This window comes from Dioscorea cayenensis, chromosome 15, assembly GCF_009730915.1.
Source record: "Dioscorea cayenensis subsp. rotundata cultivar TDr96_F1 chromosome 15, TDr96_F1_v2_PseudoChromosome.rev07_lg8_w22 25.fasta, whole genome shotgun sequence".
Taxonomy (NCBI): domain Eukaryota; kingdom Viridiplantae; phylum Streptophyta; class Magnoliopsida; order Dioscoreales; family Dioscoreaceae; genus Dioscorea; species Dioscorea cayenensis.
In genome coordinates, this window is record NC_052485.1 from 23,235,979 (window position 1) to 23,251,380 (window position 15,402).

The 15,402-nt window shown below is 38.4% G+C and overlaps 3 protein-coding genes across 5 annotated transcripts; all 3 read right to left on the reverse strand.

Moving 5' to 3' along the window:
* Nucleotides 1-76: 76 nt before the first annotated feature.
* Nucleotides 77-4,977, reverse strand: LOC120277424. 3 transcript variants are annotated; one of them, XM_039284271.1, is made up of 6 exons: nucleotides 4,353-4,974; nucleotides 3,624-3,715; nucleotides 3,425-3,541; nucleotides 2,553-3,350; nucleotides 2,140-2,362; nucleotides 77-912 (listed from the first exon to the last, which is right to left on the reverse strand). In XM_039284271.1, exons 1-6 carry the CDS (start codon nucleotides 4,621-4,623, stop codon nucleotides 551-553), a joined length of 1,863 nt encoding a protein of 620 aa, XP_039140205.1. In that variant the 5' UTR covers nucleotides 4,624-4,974; the 3' UTR covers nucleotides 77-550. The 3 variants fall into 3 exon arrangements, with proteins under 3 accessions (XP_039140205.1, XP_039140204.1, XP_039140206.1); XM_039284270.1 differs by having other exon boundaries at nucleotides 3,425-3,547; nucleotides 4,353-4,973; XM_039284272.1 differs by having other exon boundaries at nucleotides 784-912; nucleotides 2,104-2,362; nucleotides 3,425-3,547; nucleotides 4,353-4,977.
* Nucleotides 4,978-5,757: 780 nt separating this feature from the next.
* On the reverse strand, nucleotides 5,758-10,197 carry LOC120277427 (transcriptional regulator STERILE APETALA). The gene is made up of 2 exons (XM_039284274.1): nucleotides 9,919-10,197; nucleotides 5,758-7,222 (listed from the first exon to the last, which is right to left on the reverse strand). The coding sequence occupies exons 1-2, from the start codon at nucleotides 10,144-10,146 to the stop codon at nucleotides 6,092-6,094; spliced, it is 1,359 nt and encodes a 452-aa protein (XP_039140208.1). The 5' UTR covers nucleotides 10,147-10,197; the 3' UTR covers nucleotides 5,758-6,091.
* Nucleotides 10,198-12,041: 1,844 nt separating this feature from the next.
* Nucleotides 12,042-13,797, reverse strand: LOC120277426 (premnaspirodiene oxygenase-like). The gene is given in 4 exon segments (XM_039284273.1): nucleotides 12,042-12,469; nucleotides 12,472-12,685; nucleotides 12,813-13,334; nucleotides 13,336-13,797. Coding segments are annotated over 4 exon segments (1,548 nt in total). The 5' UTR covers nucleotides 13,741-13,797; the 3' UTR covers nucleotides 12,042-12,062.
* Nucleotides 13,798-15,402: the final 1,605 nt, after the last annotated feature.

Below are 15,402 nucleotides of genomic sequence, written 5' to 3' on the forward strand. Positions count from 1 at the left end.
TCATAACTTACATGACTCGCTGCATAATGGCACAGTGATATTTACTTGGCAAAAATATAAATGGAGCACAAATGAGTGACAAACACATGAACAACATTCTTGTTCAGTTGTGTGCTGCCCTTGCATTTAACTTGGAAGACAACAAACACTACATGCACTTCAACAAGACTCCCTATAAGAAAACAAGAAAACAGTAATACAACTGAGAGAGTAGAATGACTGATAGCTGTTGCAGATAACAACCACCACCATAATAATATTACAAACTAAACAATTCTACTTCCCATGATCCTGATTTGGATCTCATCCACGTGGTAGCTAATTGCATTGCTACGCTAAGAGAGCCACATCTCTATAAGAGTGGGTAAAAACACAACTGACTGTATACAGTAGAGACACAGCAGCCATCTCCAGCTAATCAATATCAACCTGAGATTGGAAATCAATTGACCCATGATCCCTTTACCCAGCCTCCTCTTTATCCTCCAGTATATGTACAGTAACATGAAGTTGGAGCATATGCATTAACACAGCTTCAATCACCAATCCCTCAATGAACATCACCCTCTCCCCCACCATCATCATCTGTAAGCTTCAGTCGCTTCCCAGGATTTGCCATGTTCATGTTGCCTATTAACTCATCAGCCATGTTTCCCAAGCTAGCTGTTATTTTCTTGTCTTCATCGGTTGCATTGGCTTTGATGGGGGCGGTATCACGATCTGACATTACTGAACTACCAGACTCAGCAACCTTGGAGAAGGTAGAACATGGTGATAGCTTCGGCCCTGGGCTGAATGAAGATATGGCAGATAAGACATCAGGCTTGGCATCTATATCAACCCACCGGTCCACCATCCAGTCCATGGATATTCTGAGGCATTTCCTTGTGCATGTTAAGAATACATCTTCACCTGGATTACACAAGATTCAGTAGTGTAAATAGTATCAAGTCTACGTACCATTCCTGAACTACAAATGCATATTTCTCCTCAAAAATGTTAAGAGCAACAAACTACAGCATAACCAGTACCGCATAATGACTAAATATGTTTTCATTCCTTTTTAAACACAAATACAGACAATAAACCAAACTGTCAATTTATATATATATATTTTTAAATTTCAACAAAAATGAACCTTACGATCTCAACCTAAATATTATTTTTCATTCCTTTTTAATTACAAATACAGACAATAAACCAAACTGTCAATATATTTATATCTATATATATACATATATATATAACTTTCAACAGAAATGAACCTTTCGATCTCAACCTAAATATTATTTTTCATTCCTTATTAATCACAAATACAGACAATAAACCAAACTGCCAATATATCTATATATATATATATATATATAACTTTCAACAGAAATGAACCTTCCAATCTCAACCTAAATATTATTTTTCATTCCTTTTTAATCACAAATACAGACAATAAACCAAACTGTCAATATATATATATATATATATTAAAATTTCAACAGAAATGAACCTTCCGATCTCAACCTACATATTATCTTAGCCTAGCAATTCAGTTATGGTTGAGAATTAAAATGGGTTCGCACATGAAACTTAAACATAAAAGCTTGCAATGGTACAAATTTAATATCACGTCTTTCGATAATAATCAGCTTATTTAAATGATATCCAAATAGAACAATCCTCATTATCAGATGTTTTAAATGTGGCAATCAACTAGATCAATATCGTACATATCTAGTTGTCAGGGTAAAAATATATACTATTCACAAGTGATTCACGAATCATTTACTCAATAAAAATTCACTTGTGCATAATGGAATGGTTTACGGGGTGCTAACAACAAGCTATTAAGCATTCAATTGCTCAAAATGATGATCCCCTATTGCACAATGGAACAAGCATGTTACTTGAACTTTTAACATAAACAAATTATGTTAAGCAGTCCTGTCATATATTGCTTTGTCTGGACACTACAATGATGCTTTACTCGGGAACTTAATAAAAGCCACCAGCAGACTATTATATATATCATCTCATGCAAAAGGCGTTAAAAAAAATTTAAAAAAAGAAAAGAAAGGCCTAAGGAGAAGAGAAGATGACTTGATGACTAACCAGAGCAACATCACAATGAAAAGAGAAGGTATGAACCTGGGAAATAAACTTGTATACTATCATCTAGCGGGCTTTCTACTCCAATTATTACTCCTTCCCACCAGCCATCATTCCACCACGCATCAACAGGAGCTCCGATTTGCAAAGGACGATCATCAGGCAAAGAGTTACATGGCTGACAGGGTCGAATTGTAAGTCTGCCTGAGCATCTCATTCCTAGTTTATCAGGAGCTGCAGCTTTTAATGCAGGAACCCATTCCTGCACATAAATCATGGAAGGAAAAGATATTGACCAACACAGAAAATCATACTTTTCATAAATAGAAGATTGCAACCAACATGACTAAGAAGAAATGACCCCAATATAAGTAGCCAAAAAAGTTGATATTAAACAATCTACAGCATCTGCTATACACCAGCAATAATGAAGAAAAAGTAGAGAATTGTACCTCCAAATTCCCACATCCATCTTCATCCATCACATCATCATATTGAACCTTCAGCCGCTTCTCAGATAACCGTAAAACTGTACACCTAAACCAACAACCTCTGATGCCACTGTCTTGGCAAAGCATCTCTACCTTTTGGTCAACCTTATATGGCAGATTAAGGCAATGAAGGGGGTTTCTAAACCTAGTTGACAGAGACCCCATAGCATGTAAACCAAACCTCATATTCTGATAGGGGGACTTGCATGATGCTATGTGACTTGCACGGCTTGATACTCTCACACCCAAGGGACCAGTAAAAAACTGTTTATTTCCTTTGACAATCCTTATTTTCCTGGGCTTGCAATTTTTCATAGAGTTCCTATGACCAATCTCATCCTCATCCTCACAAGACACCGTACAAATATTTAAGCATAATAGAACTGCCTGATCATAATACCCACTCAAAGAGCTTAGATCAAAAGACTTGAATTTGTTTTTGGAGTATTGCCGAAAGCACAGATGTATTCCGGATGAAGAATCATAAGGAAGAGCAGCCAAACATTTCTCAAAGTGATCAGGAGTTAAAACAGTGGCGAGGTCATCCACACATTCAGCACTGATGACCTGAAAATATGGGGTTATGAAGACTTCTCTGGGATGAGGAGTTGGTGGCGGTATTGCACAGGCAAATTCCTGATTCTGATGAAACCATCTAACTTTAACCTTTTTCTGCCCTTTCTTATCTTCATACATGTCATCTAAATAAGCAAGATAGCGGCTCTCCCCCTCCGACATGACAAGAACAAAAGAATGAGTCTGCCAATTAAAGAAACCAACTTTTAGCATTACTTAAAATACTAACGAATGTGCACGGAAAGCAAGCTGCTTACAGTTATCATAGTTCCATTGCGACAGAATGCTTTGTAGTGTCGAAGTAGCTTGCCACAAGTCCAGGAATCACCAGTCCATGTGATGTCTGACTTGTGACTTCTCAGGTTCCTTCCTGGCTGATCCTAAGACACATTGTAAAGGAATGATCAAAAATAAATATTAAATTATAATATCAGGATTTTACCTAGAAGTGCTTACTAATGGTTTGCGCGGACAGGTTCCAGGACTAGTGACTTTATCTGCGGTAATATCAGCACCTGTTTTAGGTAATGAATCATTTTTCTGTGATCCTGTCATGACAATGTTTAGGCAACTCAGTACATATCCCCAATCAAATATAGGCGAAGGTAAAACAGAAAAATCAAAACCCACAATACCAACCACCACCTTTGCAACCTAACATAAAAGAACAAACAAAATTGGTAAAAAAAAAAAAACACAAGATTTTTTATCAGAATTTGCTCAAATACTTTGTGGTGTAGGGAGAAAGCAATTATGGTAAAGAGTTTAAGCACAGTTTCACAAGTAAATTCTCGAAAAAAAAAAAAAAATCCAACTACTACTAAAATCGGTCTAGGTTGATCGCAATGGAGATAACCAAGGCCTCTGCATCAGTCTGCAAAATCACTACTTCATTTGCGTTGAACAATTGCAATGCAATCTGAGACTTGAATTTATAATTCCATACATTAAATTCACCAACATAACCAAATCTAGCTTCTTGTCCTGGTGTAATAAAACACTGGCATGTTGTTCTTTCCAAGAATTGCAGCCGTAGTGGCTATGTATGTCAAAGGGCAAACTAACAAACAGACAAGTGACCAAACCAAACAAACAATAAGAGAATCCATCAGACAAATTCAAGATATAAAGCAAAGAAAAAACAAGAGCCAGATAAAGGTTCAGCAAAGAATAGCAAGGAGTCACCTTGGCGAGGAGAGATGAACGAGGAAAGCCAATCAACGACCTCCCTCTTGGATCTCCACCTAAGACAAGAGTCGGCACCATACTCATGACAAAACTCCTCCGCGATCGCATAGAACATGTGGCGGAGGCTCCTCTCGGTGCCAACGACAGCGAGATGAGACCCTCCGGAGGAATCCTCAAGATAGTACTGGACAACGCGGCTGCCACGTTCCCGAGAGACGAACTCCTCCCTCCACTCCACAAAGTCATGGGCCTTCTCCTTCAGCATCATAGTGCCCAAAACCCAAACCCTAAACCAAAACCCTAACAAAATCCCGACATCATCGGGAAGGAAGCCTTGAGATCGTGCCGAAGAGAAGGAGAAACAGGATGAAGGGGTTTTGGAGAAAGGCCGAAAAACCTAGATGAGAATGAGCGAGATTAGGGTTTGAGAAAACCTAGAAGAGAGAAGGAGGATCAGATGGGCATAGACGAGGGGGTCTCCATCCATCTCTCTCTCTCTCTCTCTCTCTCTTTCTCTGGTCGCACATTCAGAGAGAGCGAACGGCAGCTTCAGCACAAGAGACTTTGTGGGGTTTCTAAGAAGAGAGAGAGAGAGAGAGAGAGAAGCACGAGCCACTCACCAAGAGCACACGTGCCAGTGAGGACATCAAACGGGTGGGAAGCGCACTCCTCCTATATTAGTCATAGTCATATCATCTTGAGGGGTTTTTTTTGAAATTTTCTTATTATTTGAAATAACAATGTGTAGAAACTTTATCACAAAATAAATAAATAAATAAATAACGTGTAGTAAGGTTTATTGAGACAAAATTCCCAACCGTCATTAATTAATAATTAATTAGTGGGAAGAAGATAAATTAATATGCTTTTGATGTTGTATATATATACACACACATTTTTAAAAACTAGTCCAATCGTTGCTTCTTACCTACCAATGTGTAAGTGTATATAACACAGTTATAAACATTGATTATTTATATATAAACTTTATCAATATATATATATAAATACATATTTAAAAACTAACCAATATATTCATCAAAATTTAGCTAAGATAGTCTATTAGGCAATCTTATATTGAAAGTAACATCGATTACGGAAAAATACAGTTACAGAATATTTTAATATAACAGTATTAGACATATATATATATATATATATATAATACTGTTAACGATCAAGCAGCCACAAGTTGGTTACTCTGGATAAGAATTGAATTCATGGTTTAGTTTTATATGACTGAACTGAAAAGAAGTCACTGACCCTGAGGTCTGGCAACTTGAGCTATCGTTTAAAGTCAAATGTCCGCCGCCCGTTTGAATATTTTACATGATTGAAGCTTAAATTTAATCTTATAAATGAACAGATAGACGCAGTCCATCCCCACATTAATTTCCTCAGTTTGATCAATGCTCTAATATCTCCTCCAATCATAACAATAGATAATAAACAACACAGACCAAGACTTCTTGCTCTCTCAGTAATTAAACAGGATTAATAAACTACTAATGACTTAATAATAAGATCTGTACCCACCATTCCCGCCACCATCGGTCAAATTGCATGGGAACTCTAACAAAGCATTACCAATACCCAAAAATAAACAAACAAAGAAGCATACCAAAAAAAAAAACAACCTCCAATTAATGCTTTGTGGTTCAATACCGAGTCATATGATCTGCAGACTGGAGCGATAAAAATATATAAAGAACTTGGTTCGATCATACCCAGTCAAGTCAATCAAAAAGATCATCTCCAAAATCCCAGAGGTGTAACCCAGTGCCACGAGACCAGGCCGCAACATGCCGGTAACTGGCAACGACAACGCCGGCCTCTCCAATCCTCTCACGGAATCTATACAAGAACTCACCGGTGGCAGCATCCCAAACTCTAATAACACCATCGCCAAAGCACAACAGTACGTAACCCCAGTTCATGCAGCCAGTAACCGCGCCAGGTAGGGAAGCATCACGCCTCCGCACTGTGTTGAACCTACACAACTCTTCCAACGTGTGCGCCTGCCGCACACGTGCGGTACCCCTCACGTCAACCACTAGTACACTCCCTTCGCATGCATCCACACAGTCAACAACTGCCTCACGTCCAAACCCAACCTCATTTAGCACGTCTCCAGTATCATCAATTGCTTGCAGTCTTGAGCCGGTGCAAGCCACCATTACTGTGCCTGGTTGACCGACCCGAGCACGGCCTAAGCTCGGACCGGCCAAGTCCGTCAACAGGTGCCAGCCGGCGACTGAGTCAGGATCAGTCAATGACCCACCAACGAACAAAACATGCTCATTTTCACTGTTCCAGATACGAAACGATCGGCCGGGCACGCCGGCGTAAAGGCCCACCCACCGTATATTGTCCCCTGAGAAGTCGACGAGAGTGCCGTCCTCCATGAGACTTCCGACGTGGGAGCGGCGGGCTGGCCAGGAAGGTGGGTCCAGTGCGTCGGCTACATGGACGTCGCCATCTTGAGAAGCGAAAACGAGGCGGTCCAAGAGGAGGATTACACCGGAGATGGATTGTGAGAAACGGCCGAGACGCTCACGGGTGAGGTTAGGGGGATACGTGATTAGGAGTTGGCATGTCGGGAGATCAAAGAGGGCAACAGAACCATCCAGAAAGCCGGCGGCCAAACGATCGTCGGATACCGCGAGGCGGGTGCAGTGCTCGCTGGATGGAGGAAGGACGTGGTGGTGTGCGTTGCGGCGGAGCCGGAAGTTGCGAGCTGTGCGGTGGAGGCGCACGAACTCTTCACGCCAGGATGGACGGAGTGGCCGGTGGCGGTTGAAGACCAAATGACTGACTTCCCGCCATAGTAGCTCCGAGCGGGAAACTGCTCTCCACGTGGAACATACCTGCAATCCAATTCGAAATGTGATAAATTTGGGTCAATCCACAGGTCTGAAACTAACGGTACATACATTTACACAGTTTTTTTTTTCTTCTCATTTGTTACTATCTAACAAATACTATATATTTTTTTTTTTTCAAATTGGACAGTTGTTGGATAATAATAAGACAAATATCATGCCGTTATATGTTATCAATTTGTATAATGAAATATGTATAATCAATCATTCATGCACCGACCGGATAAAAATCTCAGGTGTCTACAACATCTTAAATCTAGCGTACTAACATTATAAGGACTGAGCAATTTATAGATCTAGCCAGAATTTGTTAACAATGTACATTCATGCAAAAACAAGAATGGTAAAGAGTTGTCAGACATTAACACACCTTGTCTAATATATATGGTCTGAGAAAAAGATCCGGGCACAGGGTTTCCATAGTTATTAGCCGTCAACGCTCATTATTACAATTATTGATGCTCATAAATGCCATTTAAAATCAAGTGAAGAACTATAATGAATTATATCAATAAGAGTATAGAAGTTCTAAACTAAATACGGAGTACTAAAATACAAACTTTTATTTTAATTATAAAAGTGATGAATATTATTATTGTCATGTGTTAACGTGTTAACTTTAAGAAGAAGGGGGAAAGAAGTTTTTAGTTCCCCTCTCAATCTTTGACAGGAAAGATATGACAAGATTTTCTATATAGCCATGCGCAGTTCTCCTTTGTGTTTGTCTTAATTGATGCATATGACAAAACAAAAATAATAATTCCGCCACCAATATGGACCATAAATAATGGGAGTAAACATCAAGCAACAAACCAAATCCATTGGACGGTGCTGTAGCTAGCACTGGCAAATCATCTTTTTTAACTGTGTGCCACAACAATGAATCCCTCCTAGTAAAAGCTAAAAGGATGAAAATAAAAGCAAAGATTGAAAAAAGCTTCATTTCTCTTCAGTCTTCCCATGCAACAGCGTAGCCCGGTATAGAGCCGACCCACGTGAAGCCATGAATCCGGAAACCAAGCACGTGATCACTTCTCTTGGTGTGTTCAAATAACTCCATAATAAATTCACTATAAAAGAAAAAGGAAAATTGAAGCACTTTAATTAAAAGAGCCACTCCTTTTGGAGACGAGACGACCACAGCACTTAACACTCTGTACCCGGGACATCCTTTTCGCCGCCACCTACGACCCATCTATCTACCAAGTGTTCCGTACACCTACGTATATAGGGGGCTCTGCAATATACTAACCCGGCCCCCAAAGCCAAAATTAGCACTCACGTGAACATGAAAAAGCAAATGGACACACAGAGCATGAAAGTATGCTGTTGCATGGATAAGGGGGAGAAGCCACATCAAAGCAGAGAACATCGACGTTTGATTTGATTGATATCTCTTCAAAGATAGGACAATAAGATCTCGATAATACAATACACAACAGTGGTCTTACAAAGATTATTTTTTTAAAAAAAAACCCTCCGGGTGGTGTACGGACGTACAAGCTACACGTCCTTGTCAATCGTTTCATTGTTAAATAAAATATGTATACTTCTATATATATATATATGTGTGTGTATAATATTATTTTGATTAGTGGAAAATAGAAACTTTTTTTTAACTTATATATTATTAATCTGCTAATTTTGTCTTGTCCTACGTAAAGTGGAAAACAAAACCTAGGCAATGAAGTTAAACCATAATGGTGGTAGTTTTCAAAGCAGCGACGAGCCAACCAGAGACCAGATCGACAGAGACCGAGACTTGGAAAGGGTGAGAGGAAGGGGGGAGGGGGGCCGAACCAAGTCGTCGGGAGAAGCGCAAGTGTTTGTTCACCCCCACCCCATGCAACGAAAAGCGCTGGTCTTGTTGCTTCTTTTCCCACACTTGCATTTCCGAGATGCTCCACTAACACCACACTCATTGATCATACTATATATACCTAATATATTTTTATATATATATATATCATCTAAAACACCTCGTGTTATTTATATATAGAAATATAAATACTAATGATAGAAAAAAAAATTATATATATATATGGAATAGTGAAAAGCTAGAATGGATAAGAGAAGAGGCAGTGAAAGAACCAAAGTGCAAAAGAAGGCAAATCTTTGATATAAGATATAGACGTCTTCTTGGGGTTGGTACCCCAAAAGAGGCAGAAGGAGAAGAGAATAATGCAAACACTCTTTTCCTGCTTCCTTTTTGTTTGTTTCTTTAGTTCTAACGTAAAAGTGGCGATGGTGACTGAACGAACAAGAGCAAAGGTTGGTGGTCAAAGAAACAAAAAAGAAAAAGGTAGAATCACCCACGGATGGATGAGAAAGAATCACTTGGAGACATGGATTGATGGATGGATCTACAGAGAACGAACGAGAGAGAGAGAGAAAGAGAAGACACTTTCATAGTTTATTATAGTTTTGGTCTTTGAATTGGTTCAAGATGATGAGCAGCAAAAAGGAATAAAGAAACTTCTGTGCAGAAGAAACCCTAACTAGATACTTATCTATGAACACCAAAAAGCTTGGTGTTTGAGAGTTAAAATAGAAAATTTAACGCTAAAATTACTAAAAATGAATTATCATCAGCTAGGGTTTCATCCACATATGATTTTGCTGAAAAATTAAGGGAAAATTAGAAATGAAGCAACATGAAGTGAAACGGAGAGGGAATATACCTGAAAGAAGGAAGCAAGAGCGGGAGCGGCCGCAAGCCGGCCAGCGGATGCAGCAGCGTCGGAGGCGACACGTATAGCCACAGCTTCGACGAAGTGCTCCGGCCACACAGCTTCAGCTGAGCGGCGCCGAGATGATGAAGGCTCACCGTTGCGCCGTGGAGCAGGACTTGAAGGACCGCTGCCTTCGTCCCCTCCACCTTCAGAAGAAGACGACGAGGTGTTCGACATCACTCCCTCTCTCTCTCTCTCGATCGCCAGAGAAAGACAATGAACAGTGAACACACACAGAAAGAGAGAGAGAGAGAGAAGCAAAAGTAGAGGAATGGGCGTTATATATACACACACACACTTGTACATGTAGACACGTATATGTAGATTTATAAAATATAATATTGTTTTTCAATGCTCTACTTTTGGGCAATGGCTTAATAAATAACTTTCTTTTATTTGGTATTTTTAATTAATAATTTCATAGCTTTCCATTATTCCAAGAATGGTGTCACGATCTGTAATACAATCTATATATATATATATATATTATAGAGAGTGTGTGTGTGTGTGAGAGAGAGAGAGAGAGAGAGAGAGGAGAAGGGTGATGGTTAGTGGTTAGGTTAGGGTCTTCTCCAGTGCAGTGTCCAGGCTGGTGGTTCAGAAGGAAACGCTGACCAGAACGGAGCTCAACCATCCCGCTATTCATGTGGAGTAGAGAGAATTGGTACTTTTTCGTCGTAGGCTCGCCTATCCTCGTCCTTTCTTATCATATCATATCAAATCATACAATACATATATAGATAAATATATCTACATTCATAAAGAAATTGAAAAAGATTGCCATTATTATTATTATTATTATTGTTATTGCTATTGTGTCTCACTTGTATAATTTATTTGTTTAGATAGGTATATATATGATGAGTGTGTGTGTGTGGGAGGTAGTAGTTAAGCCATTAATGGTTAATTTGTACTACATCTTAATTTTATTGGATGGGCTTACTTTTGAAAATAGGTGGAGGTGTGGGGTGATGGCATGGAATGAACGCATGGCAAATTGCAGAAGCAGTGAGCGGAGGATGAGGGGTTGGGGTTTGTCTGGACATGCATGCATGGCCGTGCAAGAAATGGGCGCCGGTGTTCAATTGCGGCCAGTCTCTGACTTGGTGTTTCATAAAGCGTGGGATTTACAGCAGTGTGGGGGGGGGGCCACCGATCCGATGTTGATGGATCATCAACTTACAAAAACGATAAAAAGACTTCTTTCAGATACTCCAAGAAAAATCAAACTTTACCTGCATGGCAGCATATGGCCCCCCTTTCAATTCCCTCTTCTTCTCTTGTTCCCATTCTTCCAATTCTTCCCATTCTTTGTTGTTTATTAACCATATAACTCTCTCTACCTTTCAGTTTTACAGCCCGGTAAACATTGAAGAGCTAGAAAAGTGGCAATATGGATCTGGTTGCTTGCTGCCAGGTCAAGAAGAGGAAGGTACAAAAGAGCATCTTCAAGAGAGAGAGAGAATTTAAGAGGGGAGGACAGAGGGGAACGGATTCAGAACAATTAGAACCCGAGTGGTTGCTATCAGTTCAGTTTTGTGACCAGTTCTGAAGAGCTGCATGCATTGCTGTTGCATGCTATTGCTGACACAGTCCTCTTGTTTTTTACTTCATATGTGCTCTTATAAGCTCATGTTAATAGTATGCTACTGTTTGTTCGTCATCATCAATTGATCTGGATTCTGGCCCCAGCTCTTGTATAAACCACTGGCTCATCCCAATTCAATTCAAACACGTTGTTACTAACCGCTGTATATTTTACTCCTCAAAAGACACTTAACACTTAATGCTTCCCAATTGCCAGTTAGCGTTTGGCTTCAACAAGCTCGGATTTCACCGCCTTGTGTTGGTTGGTTTAATTTCAACGACACAGTAACTTGTAGAGTCACAGCAGAGTAATTAATTAAAATGATGTGAAAACTGATTTTTACTGCTTAATTTAATTTTTAAAAGCTGCAAAGAAGTACGTGCATGAAATCCTCTGTTAAAGAGTGAGAGAAGTCAATATTTCATGGTTTTCATTATTATAAATTTTATTCTTACAACCATTAAAACCATAGTAATAATTCAAAACATGCGGAGATATATAATAATTATGTGTGAGGCAAAGCACATAACAGGAACAAGTCAGTCCTCCTTTTGGAAGTTATTCCTAAGGTCTCAGTCATGTCAAGATTACAGGGCTTAATCCCGGGTGGCAGCTTCCAATCAAAATTATACAGCAGAAGAGACAACACTAGTTCCACAGTTGCAAGCCCAAAATTGATGCCTGGGCACATCCTCCTACCAGCTCCAAAGGGAAGAAACTCAAAGTTAGCTCCCTTAAAATCAACTGGATTACCATCAAACCTCTCTGGTTTAAATTCCTCCGCTTCATCCCAGTACTTTGGGTCCCTTCCCATGGCCCATACGTTCACCAGCACCCTTGCCTTTGCAGGTATCTTGTACCCAAGTACTTCACATGTCTCCTGACACTCTCTTGGGAGCAGTAATGGGCTGGGGGATGCATCCTTAATGTCTCCTTGATGACCATCTTCAAGTACTTCATCTCTGTCAATATCCCTTCTTCTTCTTCCTCCGTGATGTCCTTCCTTTGTCTGAGAACCTCCCTGACTCCTGCTTGAGCTTTCTTCATCACCAATGGATTCCTCATCAGCTCTGTCATTGCCCATTCAAGCGTGTTTGCTGAAGTCTCGCTCCCAGCTGCAAACATGTCCTGTTGTAATTCATGTCAACACATGGTGAAAAATGAAAATCATCTCTTGAGCTACATACATACATACATACATACATATACATATTCAAGTCTTACAATATTAGTGTTCAAGTGACTGTGGACTTACAAAGATGACAGATTTGTTGCATTCATCTGTGAGGGTGAAAGGCAGAGTGCCATCTTCTTGGATCCTCAAAAGAACATCAACAAAATCATCCCTTGTCCTACTCTGTTTCCCAGCCATCCTTCTCTCTCTGTGCTCTTGTAGGATGCCTTGGAATATCCTATCAGTTTTTCGCAAGCAAAATTCAAGCTTGAATCTGGTCCAGCAGAACAAGTTCAGCAAGCGTGAAGATGGATAAAAATCAGCCAGATTAATAGCTGCTGATGCTTCAACAGTTTCATCCAATGCATCCAACAAACCAGCTTGATCTTTGCACTTTGTTCCCATAACAGTTCTGGCTATTATGTCATTGCCCAGAGAGAACAACAGCTCACTGAGGTTCACCACTGAGGACATCCTTGTTTTGATGGTGCTGATGAGATTGAGAGCTTCTTCTTGCCTGATGGATTGAAATGACTGGACTTTCCTAGGACTAAACAGCTCCAAGATGCAAATCCTTCTGAGTTGTCTCCAGAACTCACCATATATAGGAAGCAAAGATCATGTCCTGATGACCATAAGCTAAGATCCTGGTAGCAATTATCTTAGGCCTGGAACAGAAGTTGAGATCATGTGCCTTCATGAACTCCTCGGCCACTTGAGGAGAAGAGACTATGACTGTGGAGACATGGCCGAGCTTCATGTGCATGAATGGCCCATGCTTTTTGGCTAAGTCTCTAAAAATACGGTGAGGGAGTGATGATAATGAGGAGGCTATGATCAAGTGGTGAAGGCTTCCTATGATGGGGAGTTCCCATGGTCCTGGAGGAAGCCTGCTTTTTGGCTCTTTGGCTTTGAATCCACTTCTTGTCAGCTTGAAGAGGAGGATGAGGAGGATCAGCAGACTAAAAAGAGCTTGGAATACAAATTCCATGTATAAATATGTTAACATTTTTTTTTTTTTGCAAGTTTTGTAGACAGGGATGAAGGATTAATGATGAAGATAAGATTCAAGATTTTATCAAATATATATATTGAACATGGTCTATGACGATGCTTAACCACAAATGTTTTCGGTAGTGTCTGTTTCAAACTTGAGATACCACACTCAAAATTTTTTTATTTGTTGTGAAAGATTTTAAATATTAAGATGAAATAAATTACTCCCACGGATCTATTTAAATTGGGTGTAAGGCCAAATCTGAAAAATTAAAAATCTTTAGGTGATATATATATATATATATATGCATATATAAATACATAAATATATACATAGACACATATATACTTATATATATACTTATATATATAAACATACATAGATATTTACATATATATTTATACATATATATACACCTCTACAAATATACATATATATATATACACACATATACATATATCTATACATAATATGTTTACAAATATATACTCATATACATGTATGTATATATATGCATATATACATATATATATATATACTCGTATATATACTAATATATACATACATTTATACATATGTATATATAAATATACATATGTATGTACATATATGTATGTATATAACCATACATATGTTTGGTCATATAAATATATATATGCTACTGTATAGTTTTATTAAATTTAATAGACGTGATTTATCTATCTTTTCATATATATATATATATCATTAATATTTAAAAAAAAAACAACATGACTAATAATATTTAGGGATTGCTCTTGATTAAAACCAACTAGACGAGTTCATACACACCATCAATATGTGGATACAAAAGACCCCAACTATGAGTAACGTATCATTGAAATCCTCCAAATATTTTTTCGATGTTGATATTCAACTAATAATATACAAATTTCAAACACACTTGCACACATTGAGAATTGATCATTTATTTTATCTAACCACTTATATAAATTCTGGATTATAAACCTGATCCACAATGATAAACTCTTCATTATTATTGTTTCTAGCAGAATTTAAATTGCACTCATTACTATTTTTTAAAATGAGTCAGTGCTATTAGGTTATTGACACTTTGGCATAACAAAGTCATTTATAAACGGTAACGCATATAAACCAACACCAATAAAATATGTTTATTTAAATAATTCACCATCATCATTATATTTATGAATGTCTGATTTTCCCACCAAAATAATACTTTTCTCCTCTCTTCTTTTGTTTTTAACTTTCTCTGATTCTAGTTTATCCACTTTATTATTATTTTTTTTTAAAAACCCTTCCCTTTCTTAGGAATCTCTTTTTTCATCTATTGATTTTATCCATACTTTATGTGAGAAAGGGAAGGATATTTTCATCTATTGATTTTATCCATACTTTATGTGAGAAAGGGAAGGATATTTTCATCTATTGATTTTATCCATACTTTATGTGAGAAAGGGAAGGATATTTAAGAAGAGAAAACAGCACACTAACCTTTGCTGGTATTTTGCACCCAAGTTTATATTTCACATGTCTCTTAACTATCTCTTTTTAAGTCTAATATACTTATTTGGAAACCAATTGCAGCTAATCTATAACACTTTTTTAAGTCTAATATTTGCTTTCCGGGCCGGAATACCATCTTCCAAGCTTTGCAGAGGCAATCTTGTGAGA